At 40.3% G+C, this 23,536-nt stretch overlaps 1 protein-coding gene across 1 annotated transcript in view; it reads right to left on the bottom strand.

Moving 5' to 3' along the window:
* fbxw4 (F-box and WD repeat domain containing 4) overlaps positions 1 to 23,536 on the bottom strand; it is a 48,963-nt gene that overhangs the window by 20,590 nt on the left and 4,837 nt on the right. Inside the window, exons 4-6 of the mRNA XM_062994807.1 lie at positions 22,033 to 22,165; positions 20,515 to 20,609; positions 2,534 to 2,599 (exon numbers count right to left, since the gene is read on the bottom strand). Of these exons, the coding sequence (XP_062850877.1) occupies positions 2,534 to 2,599; positions 20,515 to 20,609; positions 22,033 to 22,165 (294 nt within the window). The remainder of the gene's footprint in view (positions 1 to 2,533; positions 2,600 to 20,514; positions 20,610 to 22,032; positions 22,166 to 23,536) is intronic.

Genomic DNA, 23,536 nt, shown 5'->3' with positions numbered 1-23,536 from the left:
CTTTTTCAAAGCAACCCTTCTCATATTTCCTTGTCATGTGCAGCCCGGAACCCACCATTTTTACCTGCGCAATTTTCCTTTTGCTACACTCACAACATGTAAGTTGGCAGAATTCTGCAGGTATAGCAGGGGAATTACAGAAGCCAGTCAGGCTGTATCAGATTTAATCCAGGCTGTTCCTGACAGAAATGTGAAAGTACGCTTTGAACTTTTTAAGTAGCATAGTTTCTTGTTTGATCAGTCTTTTACTGACAAACAGTGAAGTTTGTGAAGACTTCAAAACACTTGGCAGTGTGAAGAAGGTACAGTGTAATGGACCAAAGGAATTTTTAATAACCCCTTCATCCATATTAGGGTTGTTGTGGATTTGGTGCCTCCTGAAAAAAAAAACTGGGCACAAAGAATGCACACACTGTGTACTAAGTGCCACTCAATTTTAGGACAACGAACATTTATTTACATATTTACACACATTTTTGGAAGATGGGAGGAAACCTACGGAGACATACAATTCCTTACACATAGTTACCAGAAGCAGGGCTAATACCCAGATGCCCAGGACCCTGGTGCTGCACAGCCAGCACCCTACCAGCTGTGCCACCATAAACAATCCCAACATAACAAAATTAACAGAAATAAAAATAGAGAACAAATTGCATTTGCAAGACAATGCGATTGAGTAACTTGCATTCTAGGTTGGTCTGGAGAATGGGCAATGGCAGGACTAAAGCTTCCACCTGCAAATTTGTTTAGACCAGCAAAATAGCCCAAAGTATTTGGACACCTGACCATGAGCTTGTTGTACGTCTAATTAAAAAACAAATGGTATTAAAATAGAGTGATCTCTATGTGATCTTTTCAGATATAACATCAGCCACTCTTCTAGGAAGGCTTCTCACAAGACTTTGAAGTATGTCTGTGAGAATTTGTGCCTATTCAGACAAAAGAGCATTTGTATGCCTGGGCAATGCTATTGGTCAAAAAAGCCTCAGTTGATGTTCCAGTTCATTCCAAAGCTGTTCAGTGGGGCTGAGGTCAGGGCCACTGGAGTTTCTTTAAACCATGCTTTTCATCGCGGTCATGCGGGAAGAGGAAAGGACCTCCCCAACTGTTGGGGGTGTCCGAACACTTTTGTCCATACAGTGTAATTTAATAATAGCATTTACGGAGAAATGCAATAACACACCCCAGACAGAACATCAATCCATATAAGGTTGATGAAGCCTTGGGCATCCCTCGCTCAGGCACAGCCAATCATGTCTGTATGTAGATTTCCAATTGGCTGATAGCACTGCTGGGGAGTCGATCCTAGCGGTAGTAAGCTTGCGTAACTTAGCACTGTGCCACCCAAGTGCCTCAAACTAAGTAATAATACATTTAAATGTAAATAATATGAAGTTAAATGAACTACTAAAAAAAAAAAACTACAATAACACTAAATTACGTACTGGATCTTCACTTATAATAAATAAACAAATATTGTCAATATATTTTTTCATTTGATTTTTTATGCCACTTTATACACTTGATTGTGTTATTTATGGCATGATCAGTGTTATGTTTAAGTAATTTTTTTCTTGTTTCTATTTCCCCTTTTTCTCCCTTTTAGCGCGTCCAATTGCCCGATTGCGTCATGCCTTCTCTCCACCAATGCCGATCTCTGCTCTGATTGAGGAGAATGAAGCTAACCCACGCCCCCTCCGACACGTGGGCAGCAGCCCTATGCATCTTATCACCTACACTTTGACGAGTGCAGTGCAGCTCAGCGTTGTGTATGGAGAGACACACCCTGAGAGCACTCTTTTCTCATCTCCGTGCAGGCGCCATTAATCAGCCAGCAGAGGTCGTCATTGCACCAGTCATGGGAGAGAGACCCCATCCGGCTTAGTCAGGCCAATCGTTGTTTATGTGGCCGCTCAGCCTTAGCCGGCAGGTAGAGCTGAGATTCGATACGATGTATTCGAGATCCCAGCTCTGGTTCCATTGTGTGTTTTTACTGCTGCGCCACCTGAGCGGCCCAGAATATGTTTTATTGTGAGTTGTGTTTGACATCTTTCACATGTTGGGGGATTGTCTCCTTTTATTAAGTATTGGTGAGTGATTATTGTATGACCTATTCTGCATCTTGTGTATATAACTTGGTCCACTCGTCTTCCTTGGTATGTTCTTGGCTTATTGCTTATATTTGGATGTATCTCGTGTAGTTTGTTTGTCCCACTCAGTTTGCCATTTTTCCCTGATGTATTTATTTATTGATGGCTTGATATCTGTTGCAGGGATTTTTGTGTTTGTTGTATTTTGCATTATCTGTCTGGCAAATGTATCCGCCTTTTCATTTCCATTTATTCCACTGTGTCCAGAAACCCAGCACAGTTTTATGTTGTAATTCATTCCAGTTAGTCTATGAATGGATCTTTGTATACTGTTAATAACTGGATGGTCTGCTTTGCATGATTCGATTTGTCTATCTATTAAACTGTATGCTAAGATGACAGGTATATTATTAAAATTCACATTTAAAAAGTTCACCTACCTTTCAGTGTCCCAAATCCAAAGAGGTGAGTATTTCTCACAGCATGCAGTTCCAGTCACAAAGGTGCTGTTGACAGAAATATATGAGCTGTTTATAATTTCATTATTATTATCATCCCACATCATAACATCCAGTCACATTACACATGACAGATTATTATGACTCTACCACACACACTGTATACAGATTTGAGTTTAAGACTCTACAGCATCTCTTTTTTATCTGATCTTCATCTTCCCACACAAGAATGTAGCCTTTAAAAAAACAAACAATTTTGGCAGCCAAAAATGTTTTCCACAATCAAAAAGGGGGGGTACAAAGAAAAAAGCTAAGTGGTAAGATAACACTGTCCGACTTTGTTCAAAGATGTGCATTCTTTCACCAAGCTGTTTGGGGGGGGGGGGGGGGGGGGGGGGTGACTAAGTAAGAGAAACAAAAACACTTTGGTACCCCCTTTGATTTGGATGACAGGTTAAAATTAGTCGGAACAGGTAGGGAGGAGGGTTTGAGTGCATGTGAGTGTGTGCGCACTATGGTTCTGACCTGCCTGATAGTTAGGGATTAGAGCCCTCCTGGACAGCTGGGATTGGCAGGTAAGGCTTCAGGCCTCCACCGCTCCCTGCATTGTGTGTGGAGGTGAGGTGCACAATAGGACTCCCACACTACTGAACAGCCAGGAATGCGACAGCTTTAGTGCACAGGTATTTCTACAATGTCCTGCTGGGACTGATTCTTCCCCTTGCTTCTTAGTCTTATAGCCAAGTTAATACAGACAAAAGAACGGTGTGTTCACACGCATCCACCGATCGCACCTACATTTACCTTAAATATAAAAAAAATAATAATAAAAAGCACCTCCGATTTGAGAAGGTGCACTTGTTTTAAAAAACCCACTGAACTCGATGAATGCCAAAGCTGCTTACTGAAACTCTCACCCTTTTTTCAGCATACTTTCATACTGACGGAGAACACCCGAGCGGTGGGCTCTCCGCCCCCACACCAAAAAAATGGGCTCAACAATGGAATACCAGTGTGGCCTCAAATTAACAGCCGGTCTGTGTGAATAAGCTCTGTAGAGCCTGGGGTTCGACTCCAAACCCTGAGCACAAAAACAGAAAGAGGGACAGTGACCCTACACCATGGTGAGGTGATCTTGATTTGAAGGTCGCTTTTTACACCACAGGGCTCTAGACCTTTCACAAGACAATGCATATAGCCTATTAGAATGAGGAATTTACAATGAATTAAATGTATTTCTGATTACTGAGGTGCAAGCTGAAAAGTGAAAGAACAGAAATAGCTAAATTAGACAAAAATGTATAATTCTATATTTAAAAGAATTCTAAAAAATAATGAGGTGACATAAATATGAAAATCTCTAGACTCCACAAAATTAGATTATGGTGTCATGATGCAAATATGAAATGATAATTGATGCATCTCAGTTTTCTCCATGATAGACATATTGTTTTTTTTAAGTAATCTTATTTAGTATTTAAGTATTTTTATGTAATTAATTTACATTAATTAAATGTAATTGTATTTACATTATTTTTGTTAAAACCTGAATAAAAGCACCAAGCACATGGTGTAACTGTAATTCTTCTTAGAAAAAATGGAACCAACAGATTTTGAACATCTGAAAATGTTTTTTTCTTGCATGAATGTTCTTTTTGGTTACTATTTTAACTATATTAAACTCTTAGAACACAACTGTCATACTATGGGGCCAACAAAAACACAGACAGTTATTTATACTGCATACAGAATGATGTTTGCTATATACTAAATTACATACTACAGTCCAGTTGCTAGCATTTTTGAGTTTGTCAAATGCACACGACAAATAGAATGTATTATTATTATCATTATTATTAATACAAAAAATATGAAGAAGAAGAAAAAAGTCTTTAGTTTGATGACTACTGGGGTTGGCATGCAGATTGGACCCTTTTCAGCTGCTAGATTGCTTATTTAAGTCACTTTAAAAATCTGATCACGAATAACTGTGCATCAAATGCACATTACAATTATTATTACTACTACTACTACTAATAATAATACGACAAATAAAAAGTAAGTCTATGTAATTGTAAACATTTTTGAGGTACTGGTGTGTGGAATACAGATTGGAACACAACCTTTTTTTCCTAACCGTCAGATTACCTGCAATTGCATATAAACCAGAGGGGTCTCTAACCTCAAATTCTTATTTAAGTCACTATTATTAATGATAAAAAGAATAGCAATAAAAAGAAAAATAAGAAGTAAGTCTATGTAGTTGTCACTATTTTGATGTGATACTTGTGTTTGGCATGCAGATTGGAACACAGCACTTTCTTCCTAATTGTCGGATTGCTTGCAGTTACATATCAACCCGAGGGGTCTCTAACCTCAAGTTCTTATTTAAGTCACTTAAAAAATCTGATTACAGAAAACTGTGTATTAAATGCACATTATATTACTATTATTAAAAAATAATAAGATGTGCTTTAAATGCATATTATTATTTATATTAAGAACACTCATAAGAAGAAAAATAAGACTTAAGTCTATTTAGTTTGCCACCATTTTCATGAGGTACTTGTGTGCGTCATGCAGATTGGAACACTTTTTCCTGACCGTCAGATTGCCTGCAATGACGTATCAACCAGAGGGGTCTTGCTTATTATGCACACTGACTGTATGATAAAATAACACATATCCTCATAAAAATGGTGCTAACTGGTGAATTATGAGAGCAAAAGCCTTACGCCTGGTAGAAGACAGCAAACCAAGGGATCCCTGCTTCAGATATCTTCAGCTACTTTATTCACTACAGGCCCAAGTCTATTGGCATAGACAGCCATGGCAGCTGTCAACCCAGTTAGTGGTGGCCCATCAACCATATTCAGCTTGCTGGGCCAGTGCTGGCATTTTAATTACTGTTAGGTAAACTCATTTGCCCCAATAAAGGCCGTGTGTCCTAATAGAATATGGAGGCTGCATAACCTCTGAACCCGTGTGACACAAGATACAATAGGGGCAAAGCCAAGCTTTCTCTTCCTAGCCCTTATTACTCTCTATCACTTCAATTACTCATCCCTCACTGGGTTTGATTGCAACGTAAAAAGAAAGAGCATAAATATGAGAATAAAACAGAAGGCCACATTTAAATACGTGTTTGTCCACCACACAAGCTGGTACGCTGCCAGTTCTGAGCGATCTGTAAAAGAGTCCCAGTGATATTATAGCTGTAAAAGGTCAAAGCCTAATGTCCCAAAATAAATTGAGGTTTACGCACAGCCTCAAAGGACCCTGACCCCCCCCCGAACATTTCGCCAACTCTAACTACTCCCCTAACCGAAAAAAAACAAAAAACCAGAGACCCTTAGGATCATTAGAACATGTTGAGGTTCAACACAACTATTTTGGTAATCTAATCAGCTGACAGCATTATTCAAGGTACTGTGTAGCATGAAATTAGTGCTGGGGTTACACAAACTTTAATCCAACCCCTGCAGGGAGATGAGTTGAGATAGTAGCAACATTGTTAGGGTCAAATCAACACAATTAACTGCACATATCAACTCAAGGTCAAGCCAAAAGTCCTAAGGATGGATGTGTGTCAAACTCTGCCTGAATGGCAGCTGTATCTAAGAGGTTAAGGTACTAGAGAAGTAATCAGTAGATTGCTGGTTCAAGCCTCACTCTAGTCAAGCTGTAACTGTTGGACCCCTGAGCAAGGCATTTAACCCTCAGTTGCTTGAATTGAACTCAGTCGTAATTGTAAGCAGCTCTGGACAAAAGCGTCTGCTAAATGCCGTAAAATACTAGTGAACACTAAATGATCTAAATAATCCATTTTAAACAAAATGTAGAAATTTGAGAAAGTATCAATATTTAAGAATCTACATTAAAAAAATACCCACCCTCCCCAATAACTCATAACTAAAGCCCTACCTAATTCACAGCCCATGAAATTAGCCTTTTCCTGTGTAACATGAAATTTGCTGTGAAATTTAAACTTTAAGGTTTGTGTTTAGCTATTTAACGTTTCATTGAAGTAGCGTTCAAGTGCCTCACGTTTACTGGTTAATTTGCAATATGAGGCAGTCCCAGCAATATATATAACTAATTAACTAATAACTAAAGCCCTAACTAATTCACAGCCATGAAAATCGCATCACGGATCATGAAATGAGCCTTTCCCTGTGTAATATGAAATTTGCTGTGAAATTCAAAATGTAAGGTTTGTGTTTAGCGATTTAATATTTTTACTGTTTACTGGTTAATTTGCACTATGAGGTGGTCCTGGCAATCCTACAGCAATTCAGTTAGCGATCGTTTAGTCAAAATTCCCAAGATCTCAAAGTCTAAACCAACTAAAAATACGACTCAGGTACCTGAGTTTGGAGGTGTGTCAAAACACGAACGAACACGACCATAGCTGGATGTTCTAGGTTAACATTCAGCTATTAAGGTGTCTGTGCTGTGTATTGCAGCTTCCATTTATTCTATCAAATTTATGAGTGTAATTTCATTTAAGGACTTTTCTGTAAAAATCAGTGAAATCAGCGATTTTTGGAAAATGAGGTCCGTGAAATTAAGCACATTTTCCCGTAATTTTGGTAAGGCCCTACTTATAACACTGTGGTACAAATAGGGTTCAGGGTTCACAGTGGTTGTAAGCCCAGCACATCAGCAGTGGGTTAGCCGTGGACCACAAGGAGGTTGTTCATTTGTTCTGGTTGACCCCTGGCTTTGTAAGAGGGGATGTATCTAGTTTGTAAAAGTGCTTTCATCTCGGCCTCTAAATATGTTTAAACAGAAAAGGGTTATGATGTATTTATATCGCTGTGAAAAGGACAATAGACGAGGTCTCGCTCGCTCTTTCTCTCGCTCAGCCTCTCTGTGTCCGTGCTCCCGCCCTCTCCCCCTCACTTCAACTCACACCCGAGTTCACAGACCTTTTGGCTTTCTGTTCATGTCCCCTGTGTCTGAGGTCAGATGAACATTCCACACACCGCCTTTTGCTTAGCTGGGTGGAACATCTCTACATCAGTCTGGATAAAAGTAAAATGGGAGATTCATGAGAGACTCGGCCCTTGTACACTCGCTGTCTTTATTGTGTTTTTACCACCTCTGGACATTGGTCACCTGTCTCAATGTGTCTGATTATGACACATGCAAAGTGTAATGCAAGCCTATTATGTTTGGATAGTTACTGAGGTACTCGTTATTATCAATAATGTTATTTCCATCTGGAATTTAACCAAAGCGACCTACAGTAGTGTGACAGTATACAGTCTGAGCAATTGAGGATTAAGGGTCTTGCTCAAGGGCCTAACAGCAGCAAGTGGTGCTGGCAGGGGTGGGGCTTAAACCAGTGACCTTTAGGTTACTAGTCTAGTATCTTAACCACTAGGCTACAACTGCCCTATATATACATGTGTATGTGTATATATACAGTGTATCACAAAAGTGAGTACACCCCTCACATTTCTGCAAATATTTCATTATATCTTTTCATGGGACAACACTATAGAAATAAAACTTGGATATAACTTAGAGTAGTCAGTGTACAACTTGTATAGCAGTGTAGATTTACTGTCTTCCGAAAATAACTCAACACACAGCCATTAATGTCTAAATGGCTGGCAACATAAGTGAGTACACCCCACAGTGAACATGTCCAAATTGTGCCCAAAGTGTCAATATTTTGTGTGACCACCATTATTATCCAGCACTGCCTTAACCCTCCTGGGCATGGAATTCACCAGAGCTGCACAGGTTGCTACTGGAATCCTCTTCCACTCCTCCATGATGACATCACGGAGCTGGTGGATGTTAGACACCTTGAACTCCTCCACCTTCCACTTGAGGATGCGCCACAGGTGCTCAATTGGGTTTAGTCCATCACCTTTACCTTCAGCTTCCTCAGCAAGGCAGTTGTCATCTTGGAGGTTGTGTTTGGGGTCGTTATCCTGTTGGAAAACTGCCATGAGGCCCAGTTTTCGAAGGGAGGGGATCATGCTCTGTTTCAGAATGTCACAGTACATGTTGGAATTCATGTTTCCCTCAATGAACTGCAGCTCCCCAGTGCCAGCAACACTCATGCAGCCCAAGACCATGATGCTACCACCACCATGCTTGACTGTAGGCAAGATACAGTTGTCTTGGTACTTCTCACCAGGGCGCCGCCACACATGCTGGACACCATCTGAGCCAAACAAGTTTATCTTGGTCTTGTCAGACCACAGGGCATTCCAGTAATCCATGTTCTTGGACTGCTTGTTTTCAGCAAACTGTTTGCTGGCTTTCTTGTGCGTCAGCTTCCTTCTGGGATGACGACCATGCAGACCGAGTTGATGCAGTGTGCGGTGTATGGTCTGAGCACTGACAGGCTGACCTCCCACGTCTTCAACCTCTGCAGCAATGCTGGCAGCACTCATGTGTCTATTTTTTAAAGCCAACCTCTGGATATGACGCCGAACACGTGGACTCAACTTCTTTGGTCGACCCTGGCGAAGCCTGTTCCGAGTGGAACCTGTCCTGGAAAACCGCTGTATGACCTTGGCCACCATGCTGTAGCTCAGTTTCAGGGTGTTAGCAATCTTCTTATAGCCCAGGCCATCTTTGTGGAGAGCAACAATTCTATTTCTCACATCCTCAGAGAGTTCTTTGCCATGAGATGCCATGTTGAATATCCAGTGGCCAGTATGAGAGAATTGTACCCAAAACACCAAATTTAACAGCCCTGCTCCTCATTCACACCTGGGACCTTGACACATGACACCAGGGAGGGACAACGACACATTTGGGCACAATTTGGACATGTTCACTGTGGGGTGTACTCACTTATGTTGCCAGCTATTTAGACATTAATGGCTGTGTGTTGAGTTATTTTCAGAAGACAGTAAATCTACACTGCTATACAAGCTGTACACTGACTACTCTAAGTTATATCCAAGTTTCATGTCTATAGTGTTGTCCCATGAAAAGATATAATGAAATATTTGCAGAAATGTGAGGGGTGTACTCACTTTTGTGATACACTGTATATATACAGTACATACATGTGTATGTGTATATATATATACAGTGTATCACAAAAGTGAGTACACCCCTCACATTTATGCAGATATTTAAGTATATCTTTTCATGGGACAACACTGACAAAATGACACTTTGACACAATGAAAAGTAGTCTGTGTGCAGCTTATATAACAGTGTAAATTTATTCTTCCCTCAAAATAACTCAATATACAGCCATTAATGTCTAAACCACCGGCAACAAAAGTGAGTACACCCCTAAGAGACTACACCCCTAAATGTCCAAATTGAGCACTGCTTGTCATTTTCCCTCCAAAATGTCATGTGATTTGTTAGTGTTACTAGGTCTCAGGTGTGCATAGGGAGCAGGTGTGTTCAATTTAGTAGTACAGCTCTCACACTCTCTCATACTGGTCACTGAAAGTTCCAACATGGCACCTCATGGCAAAGAACTCTCTGAGGATCTTAAAAGACGAATTGTTGCGCTACATGAAGATGGCCAAGGCTACAAGAAGATTGCCAACACCCTGAAACTGAGCTGCAGCACAGTGGCCAAGATCATCCAGCGTTTTAAAAGAGCAGGGTCCACTCAGAACAGACCTCGCGTTGGTCGTCCAAAGAAGCTGAGTGCACGTGCTCAGCGTCACATCCAACTGCTGTCTTTGAAAGATAGGTGCAGGAGTGCTGTCAGCATTGCTGCAGAGATTGAAAAGGTGGGGGGTCAGCCTGTCAGTGCTCAGACCATACGCCACACACTACATCAAATTGGTCTGCATGGCTGTCACCCCAGAAGGAAGCCTCTTCTGAAGTCTCTACACAAGAAAGCCCGCAAACAGTTTGCTGAAGACATGTCAACAAAGGACATGGATTACTGGAACCATGTCCTATGGTCTGATGAGACCAAGATTAATTTGTTTGGTTCAGATGGTCTCAAGCATGTGTGGCGGCAATCAGGTGAGGAGTACAAAGATAAGTGTGTCATGCCTACAGTCAAGCATGGTGGTGGGAATGCCATGGTCTGGGGCTGCATGAGTGCAGCAGGTGTTGAGGAGTTACATTTCATTGAGGGACACATGAACTCCAATATGTACTGTGAAATACTGAAGCAGAGCATGATCCCCTCCCTCCGGAAACTGGGTCGCAGGGCAGTGTTCCAGCATGATAATGACCGCAAACACACCTCTAAGACGACCACTGCTTTATTGAAGAGGCTGAGGGTAAAGGTGATGGACTGGCCAAGCATGTCTCCAGACCTAAACCCAATAGAACATCTTTGGGGCATCCTCAAGTGGAAGGTGGAGGAGCGCAAAGTCTCAAATATCCGCCAGCTCCGGGATGTCGTCATGGAGGAGTGGAAAAGCATTCCAGTGGCAACCTGTGAAGCTCTGGTAAACTCCATGCCCAGGAGAGTTAAGGCAGTTCTGGGAAATAATGGTGGCCACACAAAATATTGACACTTCAGGAACTTTCACTTAGGGGTGTACTCACTTTTGTTGCCAGTGGTTTAGACATTAATGGCTGTATATTGAGTTATTTTGAGGGAAGAATAAATTGACACTGTTATATAAGCTGCACACAGACTACTTTTCATTGTGTCAAAGTGTCATTTTGTCAGTGTTGTCCCATGAAAAGATATACTTAAATATCTGCAGAAATGTGAGGGGTGTACTCACTTTTGTGATACACTGTATATACAGTATATATATATACAGTGTATCACAAAAGTGAGTACACCCCTCACATTTCTGCAGATATTTAAGTATAGCTTTTCATGGGACAACACTGACAAAATGACACTTTGACACAATGAAAAGTAGTCTGTGTGCAGCTTATATAACAGTGTAAATTTATTCTTTCCTCAAAATAACTCAATATACAGCCATTAATGTCTAAACCACCGGCAACAAAAGTGAGTACACCCCTAAGAGACTACACCCCTAAATGTCCAAATTGAGCACTGCTTGTCATTTTCCCTCCAAAATGTCATGTGATTTGTTAGTGTTACTAGGTCTCAGGTGTGCATAGGGAGCAGGTGTGTTCAATTTAGTAGTACAGCTCTCACACTCTCTCATACTGGTCACTGAAAGTTCCAACATGGCACCTCATGGCAAAGAACTCTCTGAGGATCTTAAAAGACGAATTGTTGAGCTACATGAAGATGGCCAAGGCTACAAGAAGATTGCCAACACCCTGAAACTGAGCTGCAGCACAGTGGCCAAGATCATCCAGCGTTTTAAAAGAGCAGGGTCCACTCAGAACAGACCTCGCGTTGGTCGTCCAAAGAAGCTGAGTGCACGTGCTCAGCGTCACATCCAACTGCTGTCTTTGAAAGATAGGCGCAGGAGTGCTGTCAGCATTGCTGCAGAGATTGAAAAGGTGGGGGGTCAGCCTGTCAGTGCTCAGACCATACGCCGCACACTACATCAAATTGGTCTGCATGGCTGTCACCCCAGAAGGAAGCCTCTTCTGAAGTCTCTACACAAGGAAGCCCGCAAACAGTTTGCTGAAGACGTCAACAAAGGACATGGATTACTGGAACCATGTCCTATGGTCTGATGAGACCAAGATTAATTTGTTTGGTTCAGATGGTCTCAAGCATGTGTGGTGGCAATCAGGTGAGGAGTACAAAGATAAGTGTGTCATGCCTACAGTCAAGCATGGTGGTGGGAATGCCATGGTCTGGGGCTGCATGAGTGCAGCAGGTGTTGGGGAGTTACATTTCATTGAGGGACACATGAACTCCAATATGTACTGTGAAATACTGAAGCAGAGCATGATCCCCTCCCTCCGGAAACTGGGTCGCAGGGCAGTGTTCCAGCATGATAATGACCCCAAACACACCTCTAAGACGACCACTGCTTTATTGAAGAGGCTGAGGGTAAAGGTGATGGACTGGCCAAGCATGTCTCCAGACCTAAACCCAATAGAACATCTTTGGGGCATCCTCAAGCGGAAGGTGGAGGAGCGCAAAGTATCGAATATCCGCCAGCTCCGTGATGTCATCATGGAGGAGTGGAAAAGCATTCCAGTGGCAACCTGTGAAGCTCTGGTAAACTCCATGCCCAGGAGAGTTAAGGCAGTTCTGGGAAATAATGGTGGCCACACAAAATATTGACACTTCAGGAACTTTCACTAAGGGGTGTACTCACTTTTGTTGCCGGTGGTTTAGACATTAATGGCTGTATATTGAGTTATTTTGAGGGAAGAATAAATTTACACTGTTATATAAGCTGCACACAGACTACTTTTCATTGTGTCAAAGTGTCATTTTGTCAGTGTTGTCCCATGAAAAGATATAATTAAATATCTGCAGAAATGTGAGGGGGGTACTCACTTTTGTGATACACTGTATATATATATATATATATATATATATACACACAATAATCAGCTATAACATTAAAACCACCTCCTTGTTTCTACACTCACTGTCCATTTTATCAGCTCCACTTACCATATAGAAGCACTTTGTAGTTCTACAATTACTGACTGTAGTCCATCTGTTTCTCTACATACTTTTTTTAGCCTGCTTTCACCCTGTTCTTCAATGGTCAGGACCCCACAGAGCAGGTATTATTTAGGTGGTGGATTATTCTCTGCACTGCAGTGACAGTGAGGTGTTTAAAAACTCCAACAGCATTGCTGTGTCACACCACAACACCACACACTAACACACCACCACCATGTCAGTGTCACTGCAGTGCTGGGAATGATCCACCACCCAAATAATACCTGCTCTGTAGTGGTCCTGGGAGCTCTCTTGACCATTGAAGAACAGTATGAAAGGGGGCTAACAAAGCATGTAGAGAAACAGATGGACTACAGTCAGACAGTGAGTGTAGAAACAAGGAGGTGGTTTTAATGTTATGGCTGATCAGTGTATGTACCAGTGGTCCACATGCAAAAAGATGAGGGGTATAAACACTCACCACCCAGCGTCCAATGAAAAGAAAATGCTTTTCTTAGCAATACCAGAAGTTTCCATCTCAAATGTACCCAGGGAACACCTGTATGTGGCATGTGCCTAATGATCTGCTTCTGCAAAGCCTTTATAGCAGAGGCATATTGACTGCAATTATTCAGGACACCACCTGCAGTCAAAGGCTACAGCTCCCATGCAGTGCTTTCAGTAGTAAGCGCCCTGTATTTAACATGTGGGAACGCACATTCTGTCCATTATAGCTTTATTGTTACAGCTTTTTTCCCCTCCTTTCTTGACTTTTTTCTTAAACTAATTGAATTCTTGACTCCTGAGACACAGCTTGCTCTACTAAACTTGAAAGTTTAGAGTAAGCGTGAGAGAAAGAGACAAAAGGCAGAATAAAAGACGTGAATTTAATTTTTTTTCCTTCTCTTTTTTTAAGTGGGGCGGAGCAAAGGGGGTGAAATTGGGGTGGGTGGAGTTGAAACAGCATAGAGGGGTGAGTCTCCATGTACTTTGATACCGAGGGTCAGAGGTCACACTCCCTCCGTTTGCCAGAGAGAGGCGATTTGGGGGCGGTTTATCCAACAATCATTTTCTATACAAAGTTTCAAAGGCAGCAGCCCTGCAACATCTTTGTAGTTGTGCTTGACCAACTCTAGACAAAACAGATTCCCCGAAAAAGGACCCTTTCTCACCTCTCCTTGGGGTTGCTTCTCTCTTCGATGGCTCGCACTCCCTCCCCCTCCATCTTTCATGCCCTGATCAATGTAGACTCACTACAACTGCTGAGGCATTGTCTGCTCTGCTCTTTGACGCACACAGATCAACTGTCACAGGCTTGACCAATCGTGCCTATAGTGCAACAGCTTGAGACAATATGACACTTGCATGGCCATTTGTATACTAACCTACGTGAATTTATTAATGCCTGTACACATTAATCAGCACATCTAGGAATCTTCAACCCCGCAATTGCAAGACTGCCAACAAATTTAAACAATCCATAAACTATTTGACAGGGCTTGGACTTTTGTCCAATCATTGTAACATCTCGCTGAAGGTCGCCATGAGTCCAGCCTGAAATTAGTAGCAATGATGCAAGAATACATCTAGGTGGGGAAAAATATCTGGAGAAAACGCCATACCCTCTATGCTCTTGAGTATCTAGAGGAAACCTCCTAGACGTCAGAAAAGCAGGCAAAACATGCAGAATTCATTTAACAGTTTTTGTTAACAGGCAGCTAAGCTATGGACTATGCAGAATTGTTATTTTACCTAACCAAACGTCAAAAATGACTGCCACTGTTCCAATGCAAAGCATAATATACAAGGGTTCTTCAAAAAGTTTCTGCACTTTTGAACTCTATTCATTAAGAATTTCAAAAAACAAATGACATCACTTTTCTACACAGTCACCTTCCGATGCATCCCCCCCCCCCATCCCATTTTCCTCCCGATTTAGCGCACTCAATTTTTGTCTTCCATTACATTACATTACATTTACATTTTCAGCATTTAACAGACGCTTTTATCCAAAGCGACTTACAGGTATGATTGAACACAATTTTGAGCAATTGAGGGTTAAGGGCCTTGCTCAGGGGCCCAACAGTGTTGGTGGTGGTTAGGCTTGAACCGGCAACCTTTTGATTACTAGTCCAGTACTTTAACCACTGAGCCATCACTGCCCTGTCTTCCGCTGCTGAGAGATACCAGATTGCGTCAGTGGAGAGCACGTCGCTCTTCCGACACGTGCACAGCCCTCCTCTTCTCGCCCCTGCATTCTGCACAGGCGTCTCTTCCGCCAATCAGGGTCCTTACACAGCGTATGAAGACTCACCCACCCACACATAGTCCGGCCCCCACCCTGCAGATATGGTGGCCAATTAGTATCTGCTGCAGGCACTGCCAATTATGCCCGCTAAATGGCACCCAGCCGACCAGAGGCAACACCGAGTTTCAAACCGAGGAGTTCAGAAACTCGGTGCTGGTGTGCAAGCGGACTGTCCCGCTGCGCCACCTGGGCGCTGTCGTAGCAACTTTTTAATGCCATCAACAAAATTTTTTCTTGTTGAGTGCGTAGCCACTGATGCAGCGCTGCTTTCAAAACAACTACTTGGTTACGGTTTTATTTTGGATGTTAAAGATAATAAAACAACAATCATCCAAAAATTTGTCACTGTCGGCTAACTTCAAATGTAATTGTAGCTCCTGAGAGTACTTCAGAGCGGTGTCTGGAGAACAAATGATTTGGTGGGGCGAGTGTACACACATCGGATAGAGTTACATTTTCTTGGATGGAGTCTTCCAGATTCAACAAGCCCTATCTTGTTAGCAAAGGTCTGACATGTTTGACATTACAGGAAACAATTTAGCCGACTATTAGTCAGACACTTACAAACGCTTCTTTTTAATTCTGCGTTCACCCATAAAAACAAAACAACAGGTACAAAGGTAAATTTAACATGACACGTTAGAGCATCTTAAAGAAAATCCAGCTGAAAAATGATAATCCTTTTCTCCAGGAATCATCAATGTAATGCTAAAGTTACAATATGAAAACTTTTTTTTTTTTTATATGCACAATTTATTAAAAGATCATAAAAGATCAGACATGCACATCACCCTGAATAGAGAAACAGATGTCTACGGTCAGTAATTGTAGAACTACAAAGTGCTTCTATGTGGTAAGTGAAGCCGATAAAATGGACAATAAGTGTAGAAACAAGGAGGTGGTTTTAATGTTATGGCTGATCAGTGTATGTTAGTGCACAGTTACTTGTTGCATGTGTGGAAGTTTGAACACCCTACTCAGTCAGTACTTAGTAACACCAACAACAAGTTCAGTTTATAAAGCACTTCTCTCATCCCCAAGGTTGCTTTACAGAGGCAGCAGAAAAAAAAAACCTTGAGTAAAAGAATGAAAGTGCTGAGGTAAGAGGTATTAAGTGTTAAGCTGGACTTTGAAGGAGGAAAGTGAGCAACACTCAGAGAGATTGCAGTAATGTGTTCTACAGTTTTGGGGAAAGATCTGCTCCCAACAGAGGACCTATGTATTTAGGCAGGGCAGTAATAATGCGGCGGTTTGGCTAGTCCCAAACCATGTGAAGATCGCATGTTGTCAAGAGGAATTTAAACTGGATACGAAGTGTGAAAGGGAATTGGGGTGATATGAGCTGATTTTTTGAGAAACAGAGTACTCTAGCAGCTGAGTGTTGTAAATACTAAAGAGGGCAAATGGTTTTGTTTGGGACACCAGTAAGAAGTGAGTTGCTGGAGTCTAAGCGGGACGATATAAAAGCATGAACAAGAGTTTTAGTATCAAGTAAAACATGTGGTGAAGATGAGCAGTATTAGAGATGAAAAAAAACTGTTTTGATCAGACCTCTAAAATGAGGTCCAAATTACAGACCAAGAACCAATGACTAGAATTTCAGTTTCAGATCCACTGCTAGCATATGGGGTTTTGCTTAGCAATCAGCAGTTCTATCAGAGGGGACAGTGAGTGAGAGAGAAGAAGGAATTCGGCTCAGTAAAGTAGTCTTTCTTTCGTGCAATTACACCTACAAAATACAACACTATTGGAAAAAAGAAGGAAATAATAGAGAAATATGAGAGTTATTGTTGTTTCTGGTAGATACATTTAATTAAAAAAGAAGGAAATGTATTTTGGCGTATGGTACAGCACACGTACTGTACTGAAATGTGATGTGTGTTTTTTTATATACTACTGTGTATTGTTGTTTATTATTGTTTATTACAGTAATGTCTATCCTATAATTTAAGATTTAAGGGAAAATATACTTGTATTTATAACAAAAAAGACCATTTAAGACATTAGAAAGGTTAGGTAAGTGGGTGGTTTGGGAGGTCTGGCACAGATTAATTCTATTTACATTATTTCTTATGGGAAAAATATGTGTAACTAACGAATATTTTGACTTAAAAACAGCCCTTCGGAACCAATTAAATTCGTAAGTCAAGGGTCTACTGTAATCGATTATTCTCTAAGACAATTAATAGATAGAGTAGCCAGGCATTAATTAAAATAAAATAAAATCAGAAGACACAACAATTAAACAATGGAGTTAAAGGTGCCACTGATGAACCTTCAGAATGAGTTTTTTAATAATGCAATGTAATAAGCGTAATGGAAGTTCAACCCCACTGACCTTAAGTCTGATACACTTTCTAAAACTGTAGAAAAGATTCAGATATAATGTAATATAGAACAGAATAAGTGTGCTACAACCATGACTTTCACTGTGAGAAATTCAATTGTGAAAAGCAATCCCATGACAGGAGTAGCCAGAAGACTGTAAGGATCAATCACTGTCACTGCAAGGAGACACGAGATGGAAGAGCATCAAATTTTGGCATTTTCTCTAGCCACAGTATTCCACTAAGGAATCTTGAGATGATGTACGATGGAAAGAAATGACAAGTAAATCAGCAGGAGAGGAGAGTGAGCAAGGAAGTGAAGAAAACAGACAAAAGTGTTGCAGATCAGGATAAACAGACGGGTGGAATAGCCGTAATATAACAACACTAAGAGACACTTTACTTTTTTGCACTTTCACACAATAAAATGTACAACACATTGGTGTCAGAGACACGCCCATGCTTCTCTCTCTCCTGTTCCTCCTTCTCTTCTTTACTTTTCTTTCAGATCCCACCGTTTACTGCAGTAGCTCCTGTCTCACTCCCTGTCCTTTAGATACCTCAGGCGTGAAGCTGGAACAATTACATTTGCAACACAAGGGGCTTCCTTCTCTCCCTTACTCAGCTTCCCAAATTAAAACACACATTCTGCAATCAGCATTCTGTAACCCCCCACTACCATCTTTTAGATGTTCTATAGTATCGGCTTCTTAAATTTAAAACGAACACGGATCAAACAGAGAAAGTGGCGGTAAAGGGAAAGAGAACAGCAGGTGTAACAGACAGGGACTGAGACTTGACTAAATGAAATAACATTTTAGCTTGGAAAATATTAGGTGAGCATATAATATCAAGAACACTATCACACATAACATGATGGAATCCTAATAAAAAAAATAATTTAAAGGGTCTCTTCACTGGGACTATGCTAGGGCTGAAAAATACAACAATATACTGAAAGTCAACAGTCAATAAATGTATATTAAAAATCAAGTTTTGTTAGACATAGAAATATTTAGAAATATAATTTAGTTCAGTCAAACAAAAATGTAATTTTAAACAATAGTGTGTTATCACATACTCTAATGTAACAGCATGTAATATGTTTCTTTAATTGCAAACCTAAAGGCAAGTGGTAGCTCAACGCTCAATATCCTGCATGTATTCCTGTCTTGCACCTAAAGTTCCCAATATAGAATTGAGACCCACTAAGGTCCTGACCTGAATGAAATAGCTACTAAACATAAACAAATGAGTAAATAAAATGTATACTGTTAAACTGATGTGTACAATGCACCATGTAAAAAAACGTCTGTTTTCTATTATTTAAAACTATACACTGATAGTTTAACAAAACTATTTTGTTCATAAACTGGCAATAAATAATTCTGAATTCAGAGATGAGTAAAATAACCATGATTGCTGCTTTTGGTATTGTTTTGCAGCACTAGAACTCTGATCCAAATTAAACTGGTTTACAGGTTAGTTGACACATTTCAGGGCATTTTAATTAACTTCACCCATTGTCAGTATATTTAAAAGCGGGTGGCCCATTATTTGGGTGCAGTAGTCTGTTTCAAAGGCCTGCTATTTCAGCCATCAAATTGGAGAATTAATGATGTGGATAATCATTTCTTATTCAGAAATCTAAATTCATGGTTGAACAGTCAGGGCACCAGGGTTTAATAATTTAGCTAAGGGGATAAAACAGCGGTGAGCCGGTGTGATTACTCACATGTGGCATTATCCAAAAATATGAAGATTAAGATGAGGCGTACGTGTGCACGATCGTTTTATTTATTCAGCAGCTGGGTGAAGGTGCACTTGATAGATCAGCTGCCTGACACTTAGATCAGGTGGAGGCTTCGCGCTAGTGTTACAGCTTCATGCGGCTGTGTGTCATTAAATGTGTGGGTGTAAACACGGCTGAGCAATCAAAGGCAGTAGCGGTGAAGGCGACCCTGCTTCGACATTATATCCTGCTCGTTTTTTCCCCTTTCGTGTCCCTCCCAGTCTTTGTCTCACTTTTTTACCCACACTTTAAACAGCTCGTCACCTTAGAAGAAAGTAAATCTGCTTGCTGTGACCGGGTTTAAAATGTTTAAATTTAGCCCAAATAATCTCTTTGCTGCTCAAAGCACCATACAGGTATCAGATATGATACAGCTCAGTCATCCACGTTAAAATGACCAGAGACATTGTACTATAGTATATGCAATTGTTTATGCACATAATAAATTTACAGATTATTATAGACCTAAAACACAATAAATATCAATTTAAAAATCTGCACCATGAGGGGGCACAATTCTGCTTTTTAACTTTTTAGAGCCGGGATCCCATTCCTCTCCCTCTGCATTTCAGAGGTGTTAACTAACTGACTTCAAAGCAACGGCATGGCAATAAATTGAAGAGCACATTGAAAAAAGAGCAGGGCCACCTGCACTGGTGTACCCTGTCTCTGACCATTTCACCCCTCTAGCCATAATGCTGCCCTCCGCCCCCTTTCGCCAACCATCTGATACATTCTTTATTTGGATAATCTCAAATTCACCCTGATGTGATGCAGAGGGGGTTGGTGTTAGGGGTCTCATGATGATTCATATAGTCAGAGGTTGAAAAAAAAAGCTGACGGAGCAACTGTAAAGCCAAAAAAGAAAGTTGGTGAATGCCTCCTTAGCAAGTTAAATAACATGTTATAAAGATGTAATGAAGCTGATATTATAATACAGGTATTAAAAAAAGAGTAATGTTTTTGTACAAACTTTAACTCCTGCTCTACTACTTAAAAGCAATGGCAGGGTTCTGAGATCTGTTTAGACTCTTAAGCACAAATACAAGTTTAGATTAGAACAGGACTTACCCCAGAGAAGGACTTATAGCGACTGACCACACTCTGTCACAGGTAGCGATTGTATGAAGACACTTGCCAATTTTGTCGAGACTTAATGTCCACATCTAAAAGTAAATTAATAAATGAAGTATTGTAAAATATACCAAAAGCTAAAAATGTAAACATCAAAGTATCTTACATTATTAACAACAATTAACAATTAAATGTTATTTTAATTAATTTTTTCAGTATATTAATGCATATTTTTAAGCTTTTAAACACATAAATGCATTTTTAATTCACCCAGCAAGAAAATCTCGGGATCATCAATAGAAACACTAATTTAATATTTAAAAATGTTTTTATGGATACGAATATATGCAGCAAACTTTATGCACAATTACATTTGAATAAAATAGCAATTGTGGCACACAATTTTGCACAAACTACAAATCATGAACATGATTCAAAGAGCCAGATAATTTATTCATCTCTGGAACGTACCTAAAAATTCCTAATGACAACTTCTAACCATCCGTGCCCAATAATTCAAGTCTAGCCGGTTAATAAAGTAATCGTGCATGAACATTTGCAGAATTTGCTTTTGTGTGTGTGTATCTTCTACTTTTCCAGTTTTTTTATAAAAAATTACACATATTACACACGTCTCAATGTACATTTAAATTAAAGCACAAAACCAATAAAAGAACTGTAGATAAAAAAAAATGAATATAGAATATTTTGTTAAACATAACAGAATATAAAATTTGTATAAAAAGATCTTCCCAAAATCCTAGCAGAAGTTACCACATATGTGTAGCAAGTGTTTATCCCAAACCAGCTCAGTGGGGTTCAGGTTTGAAGACTGTATTAGCCATCACATCAACTGGAGCCTATCATCTAGTTCTGACACAGCCTGGAGGCATGTTTTGGGTCATCGTTTAGCTGTAGGATGAACTCCTGACCAACTAGAAACAGACAAAATGGCACTGTAAAGTGCTGTGGTAGCTGCTTTAGGTCAGGAGTCCATTACTCTGTGCAAGCTGCTGACTTTAGATCGAGAATAAGAGCCCAAGATTATTACTCGTCCTCCTCTGTATTCTTCCTCTGACAGTTGATGAAACACACTAAAGAAGAACCCTTTCGCCTACTCTGCATGATGGACTGAAAACTCAGTGGTCCATAAGACCTTGTCCAGTCATCAGTAGTCCTCTGATAGTGCTGCGCTGATTACATTTACATTTTCAGCATTTAGCAGATGCTTTTATCCAGAACGACTTACATTACAGTTACAGTATACAGTCTGAGCAATTGAGGGTTAAGGGCCTTGCTTAAGGGCCCAACAGCAGCAACCTGGCAGTGGTGGGACTTGAACCAGTGACCTACTGATTACTAGTCCAGTACCTTAACCACTAGGCTCTGGCTTGATGCTGCCCCCCAGGCTGGCCAATAGTGCTGGGCTACAGATAACAGATCATTCTTATTTAAATCAGTGGCACCAGTGCATTTTTGACAATGTCTCTGTGAATGTGGTTTATCTTGACTTACCTTCGCTGTCTTGTCTCTTGAGCCACTGATTATTAAATCACCTTTGCTGTCAATACAGTTCACCTCCTGATTATGGCCATAATACTCCACAGAACAATCCCCTGTTTTATCATAGATGATGATCTTCCCATCACTGTCAAAACATAATATGTATAAAGAACATAAAGTATGAGGTGTGAGGTGCATTTGAATTTCATACTAACCAACTGTAATCCATAATTAGTGTAATTATTAAGATCTTGTACTGTATAAGCAATCACATCAGAAAGAAAGGCAATGTTATGCAGTGATGACTGGATTACATATTTGTTACAAAAATGTTTTACATATTTTAAAAGTTAGATTTCAGCATGTGGCACTAAATATTGTGGCACCAGATATTAAAACCTACTGCTGTCTATGAGATCTAAAGTTGGGTTACAACATGATTAAACCATTGGGATTCAGTAACAACCTCTCATTTACAACCCCATTTACAACATTTACTTTGACTTTTATTTGATTGCAGACAGGATAAACCTGAGATAGTTCACGTTTTGACTGCTCAACTTCATTTCATTTATTAAGGCCTGCAACACATTCCAAAAAAAGTTGGGACACTAAGGCATTTACCACTTTGTAATGTTGCCATTCCTTTTCACCACACTTAAAAGACGTTGGCACCGAGGAGACCAAACAATTTGGTGTTTCAGCTTTTATTTTGTGCCGTTCTTACTGCAAACACGTCTTAAGATGTGCAACAGTACAGGGTCGTCATTGTCGCATTTTTCGTTTCTAAATTCTCCACATATTCTCTATTGGGGACAGGTCAGGACTGCAGACAGGCCAGTCCAGTACCCATGTGGTTATATCAGCTATAGTTGAGCGGCGGTTCTTGACGCAGTGCTGTCTGAGGGATCAAAGATCACGGGTGTTCAGCTTAAGCTTGCACTCTTGGCCTTTACGCACTAAAATTCCTCCCGATTCCTTAAATGGTTTAATGATATTATGCACTGTAGAGGGAGAAATATGCAAATCCCTTCCAATCTTTCTTTGAGGTTCATTGTTTGTAAACATTTCAATAATTTTTACACACATTTGTTGACAAACTGGAGATACTCTGGTCATCTTTGCTCATCAAAGACTCAGCCTTTCCTGGATGCTGCTTTTGTACCAAACCATGATTACAATCACCTGTTGACATCACCTGTTTTGAATCACATCATTATTTAGTTTTTTCACCTCCTTATTAGCCCTAAATCGCCCCTGTCCCAACTTTTTTTGGAATGTGTTGCAGGCCTGAAATGCAGGAATGGAGGTATATTAACAAATTAGCATTTTCCATACTGTCCCAACTTTTTCTGATTTGGGGTGGTACTTAAATATGAAAAATTTTAAGTATGAAAGCCTTGATTTTGGTTCAAAATGGCAAGAGGACAAGATGACACTAAAAGAGGGTTCAGTTTAGGGGCACCAATGACAAATTAACTGGTGTTTTAACTGGTGAGCGCACCAACAGAACAGA

The sequence above is a fragment of the Trichomycterus rosablanca genome, chromosome 5, assembly GCF_030014385.1.
Source record: "Trichomycterus rosablanca isolate fTriRos1 chromosome 5, fTriRos1.hap1, whole genome shotgun sequence".
Classification (NCBI taxonomy): domain Eukaryota; kingdom Metazoa; phylum Chordata; class Actinopteri; order Siluriformes; family Trichomycteridae; genus Trichomycterus; species Trichomycterus rosablanca.
This window is presented reverse-complemented; position numbering and strand designations above follow the sequence as displayed.